The 15,636-nt window shown below is 45.8% G+C and overlaps 1 protein-coding gene across 3 annotated transcripts in view; it reads right to left on the reverse strand.

Annotated features, from left to right (window-relative positions):
- Window positions 1-15,636, reverse strand: part of USP42 (ubiquitin specific peptidase 42) — a 76,939-nt gene that overhangs the window by 7,219 nt on the left and 54,084 nt on the right. For all 3 annotated transcript variants that reach the window (XM_058711083.1, XM_058711081.1, XM_058711082.1), the window contains 11 exons: window positions 12,208-12,318; window positions 10,512-10,614; window positions 9,304-9,371; window positions 8,294-8,364; window positions 7,376-7,458; window positions 6,324-6,435; window positions 5,395-5,535; window positions 5,119-5,219; window positions 3,620-3,773; window positions 1,502-2,215; window positions 1,273-1,367 (listed from right to left, as the gene is read on the reverse strand). In XM_058711083.1, the coding sequence (XP_058567066.1) occupies window positions 1,273-1,367; window positions 1,502-2,215; window positions 3,620-3,773; window positions 5,119-5,219; window positions 5,395-5,535; window positions 6,324-6,435; window positions 7,376-7,458; window positions 8,294-8,364; window positions 9,304-9,371; window positions 10,512-10,614; window positions 12,208-12,318 (1,753 nt within the window). The remainder of the gene's footprint in view (window positions 1-1,272; window positions 1,368-1,501; window positions 2,216-3,619; window positions 3,774-5,118; window positions 5,220-5,394; window positions 5,536-6,323; window positions 6,436-7,375; window positions 7,459-8,293; window positions 8,365-9,303; window positions 9,372-10,511; window positions 10,615-12,207; window positions 12,319-15,636) is intronic.

Here is a 15,636-nt window from a genome sequence, read left to right on the forward strand (position 1 = left end):
AAAGCAGGACGATGGCTGAAGGCTCGGACTTTCCTCCTGCGTCTCTCCTGAGCCTCAGAGCTAGAGTTGCTGCCTCCCAACAGAGCCAACAGCTCCTTGAACTACTTATGAACTGGGAGCAATCAGGGAGGCTTCGAGAAACCTTCTTGTGGTAAACGAACTCTGCCCTCGACTGCTACAGAGCTCCCGAGGCACTGTCAAGGTTAACGCAAGTTGGCAGCAAACAGTAAAAACCCTACAGTGGCCCCACTTTTTCGTGGGAAGATACCTGGGAGAGAGAACACAGATGAGATCAGTACAGGACAAGTTACCTCCAGCGTGTCAGTGAGATCCTTGAGCCTGCGTGTACACACCCACTCGGTTACGATACACACGTGGCTGTGTTTATACAACCATCTACGGCCATCCTCACACACATTACATTTGGGGGCAAACTAAGCTAGACTCGGAGAGAAACAACAGGAGAATCATTACAAAGTCACTGAGGGTTCAGGCTGTCTCCTCTTTAAGGTAAACTGGAGGGACGCCTGGGTGGCTGAGTCGGTTGGAGGGACGCCTGGGTGGCTCAGTCGGTTGGGCATCCGACTCACGTTCGGCTCACGTCTTGATCTCTCGGTCTGTGGGTCTGGGCCCCTCGTCGGGCTCTGTGCTGACAGCTCAGAGCCCGAAGCCTGCTTGGGATTCTGTGTCTCCCTCTCTCTCTGCCCCTCCCCTACTGTTTTCCGTCTCTCTTTCTCTCAAAAATAAACATTAAGGAAATAAAATTAAAAATTAAAAAAATACACATACCAATTAAAAAAACAAAACATTAAATGGGGAGATACACTCTCATCTATGAATGCAATTTCAGAATTGTACAAGGAGCATAACAAAATATTTGCAACTTGGTAGAGTCCAGAAGCCCTGCCCTATACCCTCAACGAGTCTTCAATGTGTTTGTCATTAGAAGGATTAAGTGAGACAGTCAGTGCTAGGTGTCCGATTCAGAAGCGGGCTGTGACATCCCTAAGCCAGAGACACGAGGCTGGGCAGGAGAAAACGTTACCTCGAGGACATCGTTTTCATGGGAAAATTATCAGCCCGATAAATTTTTTCTTTCCTAAGAGGCACTTAACACATTCTCCAGGTGATTCACATCATTCACGGTAAGGTCCACGCAGGTTCCCCAAGGCTCACGGGAAGGCTCACGCAGAGTTCACAGAGCGTACCCGCCGGGGCGCGGTTATGATCGCCCGCTGCGGGGTTTCGTTGCCTCGCTGTTGATCGTCTTACCTTGTCTCTTCGGTGGCGCCTTTCACTTTGCTGCCGAGTTTGAAGGTCTCTAAGATGTTGTCTTCCGGGAGAGGGGGCAGGGGAGCGGGCATCGACTACAACAAAAAACAAAGCTCTCTCAGCTCTAGCAGCCGCTGGGCGCCTCCTGAAATCCAGCCAAGTGAGCGCTGTACATGAGAGTCGAGGCAAAGCTCCCCCCCGCCCCCTGCCTGACCCCCAAAATGCTCACCTTTCCGGGAAGACCGTTCGCCTTAGAAAAGGGATTTTCTGAGTGTAGGGCAGGCTGGACTGGGCAGCGGGCACCATCGCAGGGCAGACCGTTCTCTTTCAGGTCGCTGTCTGGACTTTCAGCACCATTTAGAGCAACAGGCTCTCGAAGCTCGAGCGGAGAGGCCTCGTCGTCTTCAGCATCCTGCACGGAAGAGTTCGAGCTCTCGATCGTACCGAGACCGTTCTCCTTGCCCAGGCCCTTTGCCTCCTCGTCAGACTCCTCGGACGACTCGGCACCGTAGGGCACCAGGACACTGGAGCGCAGCTTGGACTTGCCGTTCATCACAGGCTTAGAACAGGACTCACTCGGGGTCATCTGCTTCGTGACTTTGCTAGAAACTGCCGTCATAGATGCGCTCGAGGTAGACTGCATTGCAGAACTGGTGACGGTGGAGGAGGGAACCGGCTTGCTCGGGGTGTCCAGAGAAGGGCCGTGAAGGCTGGGCTGAGACTGGCCTTGGCGAACAGGTAACTTGTTGTGAATACTGATCGTGATTTTTTGTTTCTTGGGATGTTCTGGAATCACAGAGGGCCTGTTAACGGACCAGTTCTGAACAGAAGTCGAAGCATTAACAGACCCGGCCCGGCTGACACTGGAATTTCCACTAGGACTTGACATGGAGCTGCTCGGTGCTTCTTTCAATGGTCCGGTCCCATTTAAGTGAGGTGGGTTCTGGAAGAAAGAAGACCTCAGCTGCTGAGAGCCTCAGGGATGGTCACAGACATAGCACCCACTCTGGTGGGGGGCCCTTCCCATCTTGCTCATCTTTTTCTTTTTTGGAATACCAAGTTCCCCACACCGAGAAACACCCCCTCCTCTTGTCCACTCCCGACCACCATGAACTTTCCATGGGTTAATCAACACACTGGGACAACTATTGCTGTCAGAGAGCAACCCCAGACCGGATCCTTTCTGCTCCGATCTGACAGAAACGAACAGGCCCCCTGAGGCACGGAGACGCGTACGTTCACCTCGGTTGTGTTTCTCGGGAGCCCAATGCTGTACAGACAGAGCGCCAGCCCGTGGAGAATTACCACTGGCCAAGGGAGCCGGGGAGACGGGTCACACGGGCAGACACACAAGAGCTGCTTCAGGCACCATGCCCCCCTCCTGCCCTGTCACTTCTGAGTCCTACTCACAGGTGTTTTGCTCCAGACCCCACCCGCGCTGCTCTAACCTCGAGGGGCAAACTGGCAGTCACGGGTGAGACCTCGTTCACAGAGCAGTTCTGTTTGGCCTTCGCGAAGTTTTCTTAAAGAAACACTGGAAGGCTTCATGGTAAGGAAAACCAAACACCTTGAACCATCAGTATTAGCCACCTGCCACACGGGGCACGTGCTCTCCAGCCGGCCAGTGTCCTGATGTCACTGTTAAGCAGAGCCCAGTGCGGGAGCCCGTGATCTTCCCAGCTCCCAGAGGCATCTGATTTGTGACTCTGGCTCCATCCCAAACCCTGTCCGACGTCCATAAAACACAGCGTACAGCTCGACAGTCTGTCGATTCAAGACAAACTACACTCGAACTGAAAGGCTGGTAAAGCCGCAGTGGCGGGGGCGGTTCCACACGCGGGCCGGCTGTCCGCAGTCACCCCAGAAGGCGAGCACAAGTCAGGCCTTCCCTCCTGTAGACTCGGGCGGCTTGTCACCCAAGCAGACCACGGATTCTCCAAGAGGCCACCGGGGAGTGTGCCCGACCCAGCTGGATGGCGGACAGAGCCACGCTACTGAGGGGCTAGGTGGACACACTGAAAGAATTCTTTTTGCGAAAGGGTCGCCCTCCTGGAGTCTGGCACTCACCCGCCAAAGATTTAGTCCCCGAAGTGAACGCAGGTCCAAAGTGAGAGCTGAAAGCTCTAGCATTTAAACCTACTTATACCTGGACTTTCTTCCTCATCGTTACTTCCACACACTGAAATCTGTGTGTTTGAAGTATTTTATAAAACACGGCTGGAAGAATCTTTTCGGACAAGAAATCCAGTCGTACCAGGACACGGCAACTGCTGCAACGTTGGCAAGAGGCTCTGAACGACGCGAAAGCAAACACAACACAGGGATGATGCTACCTGTGCAACATTACCTTTATCACATGAGAGGGAAGCTGTGGTCCCATAAACCCTGATGCGGCCTGTTTGTTGCTGACAACCCGCTGGCTGATTACGGGTCGGGGCGAGGACTGGCCGGGGCTGTGAGTGGAATGCGTGAGTTCACCTCCATTTTTCACATCGTGGGACCTGGGGACAGATAGTGACAGCGCTTAGGGTTTCGCAGCGCATCTTCCCAGAAGAGGTTCATCTCTAGCCCCTCATAGGTAGCTGCAATGCAGAGCTTTGCACAGGGTCCCCTCTGGGTCAAGGTGGGCGGCAGGTGCTTACAACAAAGGTAAGTGTGCAAAGGTTTTGTTCTTTTAATTTCAGTTTTAAGCAATCTCCACACCCAACGTGGGACTTGAACTCCCATCAAATGGTATTTTAAATTGTGTATTCTGAAGCTGACGCTACCTGAAGGATATTTTTCTTTTCTGTTTACATTTTTTCTAATTATAAATACATGCCATTACAGAAAATCTGCATCCAGAAGTTAGAAAAAAAAAAAAATACTGTGCCTCGCCTCACCCATCAGAGACATCTACTGTTCAGATTTACTGGAATATTCTCCAAGCTTTAGCCTATAATGATGTTTTCAATACCAGTGTGAAAAATTTCAAATTGCTTTTTTCTCTGTATATATTGAGCTTTCTTGTATCATTTAAAAAAAAAAAAAAAAAAAAAGGCACTGGGGCATCTGGGTGGCCCAGGTTAAGCCTCCGGCTTCGGCTCAGGTCGTCATCTCGTGGCTCGTGAGTTCGATCCCCACATCGGGCTCTGAGCTTGACAGCTCAGAGCCTGGAGCCTGCTTGGGTTTCTGTGTCTCCCTCTCTCTCTGCTCCTCCCCTGCTCGTGCTCTCTCAAAAATAAACAAATGTTAAAATTTTTTAAAAAGGCATCATAAAAATCATTTTTAACAGCTGCATAGCAGTCCGACGCATGGATACGCTATAATTTATGAGCTCATCCTGCTGACGTCCGAGATTTTAGGATGTTCCCAGCTTTCGGCTACTATGAATGAACGCCACAGAGCAAACGTTAGTCGTTTTCCAAGGCCGCGCATTACCAGACATGGAATTAGTGAGTCAGAGTACGCAGCAGCCACAGGAGAAGAGTGAGTGGCGCCCACCCAAGCCCGGCCCAGGAGGGTCACCGGCTGCCTGTGCTCGGTGGTAGAGAGGCGCCCACACCCGGGTCCTCAGAGTCCCCCTTCGGGAGGCCTCCATGCCCAGGCCCGAGCCGTTCGCCGCCAGCAGCGGCAGCCCCCCCTCCGCCATCACCTGCCCTTCCTCTGCGTGTTTCACTGTCCACCTGCCAAGGAGCTGGGAGCTAAGTCAAACTCCTAATCCGTACTCAAAACACGACCTTCCTTACTCTGTTGGCACCTCTGAGCTGCTGTTTTAAAAACAACCAAATTCTGAATTTAAATATGCCGATGAGATGAAGAGAAAGGGCGTAACAGAAAATGCGAAAATGCGTTTCCTGAGGATACCTGATATAAAAGAGTACGTAAGCTTGTTGACTGAGTACCGATCTAATATCACTGGTAGATACGATGGAGTCGTTCATTTGATACCAGAGGCCATTGCTAGCCTGCAAAAGAGAGCCAATGAAAGAGAGATTAGACAGCATTCAAGAGGAAACACCAACCAAGAGAAACGTAAGAAGAATGGGCTTTCATATCCTAACTGTGAAAGTCCCACCTTGCCCCCCAAGAATGCCAGTGCTGCCTTGAGAAACAGTTATTAGCAAAATCTGCACAGCTTACTTTGATGTAGCAGAAGTAGTGGCCAGCATGGCAGTTAAAGCCAGTGTGGACCAGTACTGCATACAGGACATAAATAATCGGTTCCCCGTTTGGTTGAGACATGTACGGTCGGATGTCAAGGTACTCAGGGTATTTCACATCCTAAACAGAAACGGAGAGGGGAAAAAGGAACATCATTTCCGAGGGCACAGATCATTCTGCACAAGCACGTGGAGACCCGCGGAGACCTAACACGCTGAGCTGCGTGTCAGAAGACATGACTGGCCCGGAGCCCGCCTGCGCCCGCACCTATTCAACGTGCTCCCACTGCATTCTTGATTTCCTCTAAACACACGAGGATCTCCTCTCAAGTGAATCGTCTGAACCCGTCCGAGAGAGAGAGCAGTGGTAGGCTACCTCTGGACTTTAGTCTCACTTACTTCTACTATTTCAGGAAGAGACTGTGGAGTCTCTTGCGTGCTACTCATTTCTGATACTTTCACTCTTCGGAAAGTAGAAAGAAAACAGGAAAATTCAGTGTGCTGCCATCAAAACCCACAAACAAACAGGAAAACACGCTTTGGTGAAAAGAGAGCGAGATCCAGCAGGGACGTCCTCTTTGGATTTCGAATATTTCAAGTGACACCGGCTCTCCCTGTCTGTCCCCACCTTCACTGACGCTGAGGCCCAAACGCACAGCACAGGCACCAGTTTTATCATCACAGAGTCTGGCCAGCTAAAGCAGACACAAAGTACACGCGCTCATAAACACACAGACCATCACGAGCACAACGCTTTGACACTTTTTCGCCCACGAGCGAATACTAGGAGAACTTAGAAGACCTGGCCACAGAACTGTCCAGCCAGGTCATTCATAACCCTTACTAGTCACCAACACTTAAGTCTTGAAGACTCAACATAAGAAGTTATGAATAGTATTATCTACATACCTTAGCAATTTTTCCACCAGTAAAATTTGCAAACCGTTTCAGAGAAAGTGTAAGAACATTAGAGGATCTGTGTATAGTAAACCTCTTGGAAGCTGGAACCATCTTTTTACACCTTGAAATGAACAGAAACAAAGGATTAGGAAGACATATATAGACATATATATATATATATATACACACACACACACATTTTTGGTATTTTAGTCTTTCCCTGGTTATGTCTTTCAAACATTTCCCACCAAACCCAAGAGAAAGATACTAGCTAAGAAACAGCAGCCTTCTCAACCAACAGTGAAAATACTAAAACTTACAATACAGGGGAGATTACTCAATTAGCATGAAAGAAAAAAGGAAGCTAGAACAATTTCTGAGAAGCCACATGTAAACTGGTAATTTTAAAATTAGGTTAATACAAACTTCTCTCAGTTCACAACAAACTGAAATTTTCAGGCTGATACAATTCTTTGCAGACAAAGCCCTATCCACAGACAAAAGGAATAAAAGTGAAGATTAGAATGTCCATGGAGTTTCAACGAAGGAGAAATGCCTACGGTAGTAGGCAACTTCTTTCCTGGCAAAACGAGTACCTCATAATGGTTACCTACACCACCTGACGCTAAAGTGAAAATCTATTAAAACCTATGAAATAGGACTTTCTTAAAATACAGGCTCTCTTGACTTCACGGGCAAACACATGAATGAGTAATCAAAACTAGAGGTTTCTAGCAGATACTACCCCAAATCCTGGGTAAGAACCAGAAAGAGCCTTAACTACCCCGGGTGAGGGGGACTCCCACTCCATCACCGCCTCCCCCGCCCGCCACGGACGGTTGCCCAGGCCGTGCCTTCCCACGCGGCGGCTGCTGTGTGCTTCCCGCTCAGGGCAAACCTGCCCAGGAAGGCGGCGCCCGCTGTGTCTCCCAAGGGCAACCCTCGAGAGAGAGTGAGCACTGAGACACGAGGCGTTGTGGCCCTCGAGGAAGAGGGGCCCCGCGCCTTCCGGGCGACAGAAAAGCTAAGGAGAGTCCAGCCCCGCCGCGCAGACCACGTACTTGCTGCACTTGTACGAGTTCTCCCCGTCGAGCTGCTCGGGCTTCACGAACTGCTCCAGCGCCTTGTTCACACTCTGAGCAGCCTGGGGAGAGAGGAGAAGCGTCAGCGCCACAGCACCTCTCACTGACACTTGATAGAAAAAAGGAAAAAGAGGGCTCAAAGGTATGAAAGCAGATGGGGGTGGGTTGGGAAAAAGAACATTTCCTGTCATCACGATGTTCACTTTCATACCCGTACACAACCAGCGATCTCCGCTGGCTAAGAAACAAGCAGATTAAAGCGAACCGTCCGTGAGGAGTCACTCGCTGCAGCATCGTTTAAGTTAGCATGGAACCGGACGCACCAAACACGCACCAGCCAGGAGCCAGGCGGCCGCTCACGGCACGGCCGTCCCCGCGCACACGCAGTGAGGCGGTCACGCGCCCAACTGAGACGTCACGCCGGTCTGGAAGCATGAGTAACATGCTTGCAACAGTTTCTATCACACCGTTAAGGGCTCGTTCTGAGGGACGGGACCGCCTACGAGTCCGCAATGTTTCTCGCTTCTATCGTTAAGCACGGAGTACATTTGTAATCAGAAAAATAAAAAGCTTAACAAAAAATAGGAGCTGAGACAATGCGAGGAGCCAAAGAGTTTCTAAAAAATTACCATCATCTAAATTGGGCTAAACCAGGCATCAGATTCTGGTTTTGTCATGATGCCAAGTGAAAAGTCAAAGGCGAGAAAAAGATTAAGTGTTCTACGTCTGTAAGATACCTGCTCCAAATCTGACATGATCTCCTCTGAATCAAGTCTCAGAGTAGTAAGATTTTCACGTGTAGCACGTGAAAGTCTGACTTATAAATGAACTACAGACGAAGTTACATCAAGTCTGACTGCCTTCTCCTGATCTCACCACCACAATTAGCAAACTTACCTTTATCTCCAACGTTATGTCGAGATATGGATCGAACGTATCTGAGACACCTTTGCAATTTAAACACTTAACTGAAACAAAAATAAAATGCAAAGAATAAGCAAAGAGTCATCATTATGGCACTACCAACTACTGAAACGACAGAACACAAAAATACCACTTCAAAATAAAAAATTAAAGTACTTTTTTTTTTTTTCAGATGGGGCAAACAACTGTAATACCACACACAGTGTGAGTCAGTGTCGAGAATGCAGCCCACACACACTGCTGGTTGGAAAGGGAACGGGTAGAACCTCCTGGAAGGACGACATGGCAGTACCACGATGTCGAACACATACCCTTTCATGCAGAAATTCTAATCCTAAGAATTCATCCTACTTCTACACTTTCACATGAACATAAAGGCATTGCACAGGGATATTCACTGACAGTAAGAACACTAACAAAAAGTTTGAGACAACCTCATTATCCATTGTTACAAGGGGGCTCAAGGGGAATTCTACTTCGGCTGTGAAAGACTGTTACCCACATGTACTGAAATGGACCAAGATTTCTAATGTTAAGAGAAAAATGAGAGAGGCCTATCCAATGTACTCCCAGTGTGCTCATGCACAGGAGAGTGCTGGAAGGATGCACTACAAACTGAGACATGGGTTGCCTTTGAGGAAGGGGTTTGGGAGTCGGGGCTGGATTGGGAGGCACACTTTCCATTGCTAACCCTGTCCGCCTGCACTTTTTTAACCACATGCATGTATCACTTTACCAACTTTTTTTTTTTTTAATGTTCATTTATTTTTGAGACAGAGACAGAGTGTGAGCAGGGGAGGGGTAGAGAGAGAGGGAGACAAGGGATCTGAAACAGGCTCCAGGCTCTGGGCTGTCAGCACAGAGTCCAACACAGGGCTCGAACTCAAGACCCCATGAGACCGTGACTTGAGCCGAAGTCAGACGCTTAACCAATTGAGCCACCCAGGCGCCCCCACTTTACCAACTTTTAAACAAGACTTTACCTCTAGATCTTAGGTATCCTCCAAATATCTGACAAACGAGTGTGGTAGCCTGGGTGTGTCTGTCTAATCTGAAAAACAAAGTGATACGAGACAAGAGTTCAACAAAAATTACAGATGCCGTGACAAAGCTTTAAGAGCATGGACTTCTATAAAAGAACGAGACTTCAAATCAGAAGCCACAAAATAAAAAGACACCAGAATGCGAGGCCACCGGAGAATAGTCTTGTCCGGACCAGAACGCAGGGAGGGTTTGGGGAGGCAACCCGAAAGAGGTAGGACGGTACTGAGAAGGGACCTGACACTGAGGCAGGCACCTGTGCTGGAAGCAAGCGGCAAGACTGAGCCGCTGGGCGTGTGGCCCCGCTGGTGAAGGCAGGGGACACGGAGCGTTCTCCTCTGCTCTGGGGTCAGTCATCCGGGCAAGCGGAGCCCAGCCGAGGCAGGGCCAGCAGAACAGGAGATGTACCAGCTGTGCTCAGGCAACAGCAAGTGGGTTGGCATTTGGTACCTAGTTGCATTTGCAATCTTCCTCTTGAGTCTGCATTTAGATTTTAAGGAAGAAACTGCAGAAATTGGTAACTGACCAGACTAAGATGCAGGGAACACACACAAATTTCATAGGCTGGAGATGAGCAGAAAAAATGCTGGGCACAACTAGAAAGGAGAAGTGGTTAGTTTTAGATCTGCAAAGGGATGTTGGTGCTCAGAAATTAAGTAACGGCAAAACCAATATCCAATCCCTGACACCGGTTATTAAATCCAAATTGTTACAGTAAGCATACCTTTAAAATATTTTCACCATTTTATTTTTTTACATGGTACTTTATTTTTTTTTCAAGTTTATTTTATTTACTTTGAGAGCATGTGTGCACATGCGTGGGAGGAGGGGCAGGGGGAGGAGCAGAGTGGAAGAGAGAGAATTCCAAGCAGGCTTAGCACTGTCAGCACAGAGCCCGACGTGGGGCTTGAACTCACGAACCGTGAGAGCATGATCTGAGCTGAAAATCAAGAGTCAGACGTTTCACTGACTGAGCCACCCAAGCGGCCCTAGCCACTTAAAAATAATGGCAATCATGTGAGGAAGAGGCAGGGCGAGGTCAAAAGTGAAGCCAACACAGAGCTCTGCACATTCATCATAAAAGGCGAGACTGAACTCGGTAAGCCAGCGATGTCGAGGGAAGACGTGAGCGATGCTTTGCTGTACTCACTTATTGCTGCCATTCAAGCATGCTTTTTGCATAGCATCAACAGTGTACTGAAGGAATTCATGGGCATCTTCTTGGTTTCCAAAGCGGAAGTGCCTAGCTATACCTGTGAAGTTTAAGTGAAGACAGAGCTTTATCATCACATACAATCCACCTCGGCTGTGCCCCCATCCCCCCAGACGTTCCATCCCGTGACCACCTGTCGGTTAGAAAACGCCTGTAATTACTTTATGAGTTGACTAACACAAACTGCCTGAGAATGGCTAGAACCATGCCCCTGAAGACCATTACGAGTGCATGTGGGCTAGAGCTCCTGAGAGCCCAGAGACTCTAGGTCATCAGCAAGTTAATAAAATTATAGCTGACTAAATTCAACTTGGGCTGTATGGTCTCAAAAATTTGTTCACAATGTTACGTTAGTGCCCACAATCCTACTAAATTTGGTGCTAGGGCTCCCTAAGAGAATTCACGGCAAACATAAATGTCTACGCTTCTGTCCCAATAACCCACAGAACACGCCGCATCCTGCAGCCCTATTTCTAACTGAGCAGCTGCAAGACAGAATGACATAATGAAACGCAAGAGTATAAACAATGTCACAATAAAGCATTAACAGAGCAAGTTCTATAGATGAATATATAGAAATACAAATTCGCTGGAGTCACAGGAAACTGCCAGTGTTCCGCCAGTTCTGCCTACACAAATGGCAATCTCATGATCCAACCACATGTCAGGGGGTTATGTGAGCTCGTGAATATGGGTGCAAACAGCAATGACATTTCCTTAAAGTTTAAAAATATTAATCATTCTTTATATACACAAAATTAAACAAACAAAATTACCCCTGGCTAAAATTCTGCCGGGATCCGACACTGTTTAAAAAATGTTTGCACTGTCTCCTCTGGCCTGTTAATAAAGCCAAGGGCCAATAGAACACCTCTTAATCTTGAGCAGCTTTTTAGGCAAAAGGATAATAGATTGTCACTGTATAATTATCCACCCCTGTAATTACGCAGCTAGATTCCAGATTAACAGTTAGGGTTTCCTTTTTATTTGCATGCATTTTTTTCTCCTAACTCAGTTAATTAAGATGATGTAAAAGTTTACTGCAAAAACACACAGAAAGTGTGTTAAAAAATTTCACGCACCCTATCAGGATCATTATAATGCAAAAGAAAATTTTAAAGTCATTTAAAAATTAAATAGAAAAAGCAAAATTTATCTACAAATTTGCTCAGTTATGAGTTTAAATGTTGCTTTAAGAGTAGAGTTAACTCAAGTTTGATAATTCCTGATGCTGTAAGTAAATACTCATTCACTGAATTGAAATGAATCCAAAAATATTTAAAGAAACCTTTGGGACAATATTATAGTATAACTCAGCATAGAAATCCAAATAGGTAAGGGGAAAAAAATCACTGTAAAACTTACCAATGATTTTATTAAAAAAGTGACTTTTAAAAATTTAAATTTGCTTATACTAAACTGAATACTTTATTACACTGTCATCTTTTAGGGTTTCAAAATGTGTTTCTATACTAAACATTTTACTGAAAATTTGTTATGAATTAAAGATATATCCACGTATGATAAGACGTTTGTTTTCTGCAATACACCAGGGGCTCATCTTTTACCAGTTGGGCCATTAAGACCAATTACCTAATAAATACTGAAATAAATTACTAGCGATGATACTTACGCCGCATCTCATTAATGACAAACATCGGCTTAATAACATCCCCAGGATTACTGAGTGCCTGGGTGATATGTGCTTGCATGGTACACATCATACAAAATCCTTCTGCGTGACCTGAAAGATAACAGATGATAATCCTCCAAATTAGCAAAATATGGCTATACAGACACCATGGACTACTTTAAATAAGGGGCACACTCCTGAAATGAATTAATGACAATGGCTACTGTGCGTCACACCTCGAGCTAGCTTCATTCGTTCTCACCTAATTCTCCAACAAGCCTAAGTGATCAATATATACTGGCTCAATTTCATAAGAGAAAAACTGAGACTCAGAGAGTTAAAACTTTGCCCAATGTCAAATTAAGTGGATGACACATGCTGAATTCAAATATTTTCTTCATTTTCAAAGCTTGTGCTCTTAACTACTCTTTATACTGGGAAAAATAGGTTTTCTCTTATACTACCATTTGTCTCAAACAGTAAAAAAAAAAAAAAAAAAAAAAAAAGTCTCCATACAAGAAGTTCAAAGCCTTTCTGTAAATATTCTGGTCTTGTTGGACATGTACAGGGGTCTCTGTTACACATTTCTTCCTTTTTACAACTTCTAAAAAATGTGAAAACCATTCTTAGCTCATGACTAACTGGTTCTACTGGTATCCCGTGAGTAGAGGCCACAAATGCTGCTAACCATCCTACAAAAAGCCCAGGCCAGCCCCCACAACAAAGCATTATCTGGTTCCAAACATCAGTAGTGCTGAGATTGAGAAACTCACCTTAAACTAAATCCTGCTCAGTACCTGCCTCACAAAGAGCCTTGAAAGGTTCAAACTCTTTCCAACTGATACAACTGTGTCCCAGAATAAAGCTCAAAAATATTTATAGAAATCAAAAAGAAAAAAAAAAAAAAACCTTCCACACCCAAAAACATACCATTCTAATTAAAGACTACAAGGCATGAAAAATGCAGGAATGACCAATAACAAGGAGAAAATAAACAGAAACAGACCCAGAAATGGCACAGATGATAAAATCAAGAGACAAAGACATTAAAAAATAAATTATATACACATTCATGTGTTCAAGGAGGTAGAAAAAAGCAAAAGCATGTTAGGGGGAGCCATGGAAACAGATCCAAATGTACTTTACAGGTGAAAGGTAGAATCTCTGAGATGAAAAACACAGATGAGATTAATAACAGATTAGACAGAAGAGAAGAAAACATTAGTGAACTTGAAGACTTAGCAACAGAAATAATCCATAACGAAACACATACACACACAAACTGAGAACAACAAAAACATTAGCATATCAGTGAGCAGTGGGACTCCAAGTTAGTCCCTAAAAATACATATAATTGGGGTATGAAGGAACAGAGTATTTCAGGAAATAATGACTGTCTATAGAGAGCACAAAGGAGATTTTTAGAATGATGCTACGGTTTTGTTTCCTGAAAAGGTGGTGGTTTGCATGAATCTATACCTGTGTTAAAATTCATTGAACTGCGCACCAAAAAGTTTAACATTACTCTAATGACAAAAATAAAAATTTTTTAAGTGACTAGAAGTCATGCAAATTTCAAACGGTACGTCTACAGATCTAAGAGTCTCAGTAAGTCCCAAACAGAAAAAGACACGAGAAAACTACACAAAAAACTAGTCAGACTGCTTAGGACAGTGATAAAGACAGCATCATAAAGCAGTGAGTAAAACAAACAAACAAAACAAAACATGTATACAGAAACAAAGCTAAAACTGACAACAGACTTCTTGTCAGAAACAACACAGAACAGAAAACAGCACAGTGACACCTTTCAGGTATTAGAAGAATAATGTTCTTCTCACACTGTATAGAGCACAGGATTCTAGGCCCCATGAAAACATCTTTCTAACACAAAGATGAGACTTTCACTTCTGGGAAGACAGAGGAGAGGTTCTTCCTCCCATTCCTCTGCGAAATAGAAAAGCCCTGGACGTTGTCTGTAAAACAAATATAAGAAGGCAGTGAAAGACAGAGGAAAAGACAAGCTAGCAACTGCGGAACCCAAAGAATGACACTGTGGCAAGTTCCCTGGGTTTTCTTTGTGCCTCAGATAGTCCAGAGCTAAAGAAGCTAGCAACCTGGAAACACCAACAAATAGGATAAAGCCCCAGTGAAAGCCTGCTTTCTGCAGCCAAAAGACCAGCGTGGCAAGACAGAAAACTTTTAGACAGTAATTCTCTACTCTAGCCACACACCACAGAAAAACGATGACTCCCAGACCCCTAGGCCAGCAAAGGCCAAGTAGGCAGCCTAAACTTCCCCTTGCCAGGCTGTAATGGGGCACCCAACCCACCCACTCGGAGTAGTGTTAGAGAAGGTGGATTAGGAGCTGGAACTTTCATCCATGTGGGGTGATAACAATCACACCTCATCCCACAGCAAAGATCAGGTGAGGAACCTGGACTTGTATGCCAGCCCCTGGTAGTGAAGACGGCTCCCTCCAATTCGCCCTTGGGACAGTATCAGAATCAGGACTTTCAACATCACCCAGCGGTACAAAGCTGCTGTGGTGTCAGTGGAGACCAGGTGGAGAGCAGGAACGAGGAGCCCCAACCTCCCCCTGCCCCCATGCTTCACGGGCAGAAGCCCGGACCTCTACTTCAACCTAATACCACCTCCTTTGCCAGAGTGCTATCACAGAAAGCCCGCTGAAGCAATCATTAGATAAGATGCACATAAAGCTTGTAACACAAAAGCGTCCAGGTTTCAACTGAAAATCACTCATCATTTCTCAAATGAGTGAAAAAAGATAAAGAGATGATGCCCGCACTGAGACGATAGAGATGTCAGAATTATCTAGCAAAGGTTTTAGAGAAACCAAGAGAAAAATGGCTCAGCTGATAATTACAAACACCCTAGGAACAACTGAAAAACACAGAAAGACTCAACAAAGAAATAGGAGATATAAAGAACCAAGTGGAAACTTTAGAAACAAAAAATACAATAATCAAAATAAACTCAGTGGATAAGTTAGAATAGAGATTGCAGAAGAAAAAGATCAGTCAACATGAAGACAGAACAGCAGAAATTACCTACTCTGAAGAATGGAGAGAAAAGAGATGGGTGGGGGGGGGGGCAATGAACAGAGCCTCAGGGACCTGTGGGACTCTAACAAAACATGTAGCACACATGTCATCAGACTCCCAGAGGAGCCCCAGAGGGCTGAAAAAGTATTACACGGAAGGAAGGCTGAAAATTTCCCGAATGTGGTAAAAAATAGAAGTCTATAGATTCAAGAAGCTGAGCAAACCCCAAACAGGAAAAAGAAACCTATCCCAAAACATATCATAACTAAACTTCTGAAAACTAAAGACAGAATCTTGAAAGCGGTGAAAGAAAACAGTACACTACCTATGAAAGTGTGTGTGTGTGTGTGTGTGTGTGTGTGTG

Source organism: Neofelis nebulosa, chromosome 18 (genome assembly GCF_028018385.1).
Source record: "Neofelis nebulosa isolate mNeoNeb1 chromosome 18, mNeoNeb1.pri, whole genome shotgun sequence".
NCBI lineage: Eukaryota > Metazoa > Chordata > Mammalia > Carnivora > Felidae > Neofelis > Neofelis nebulosa.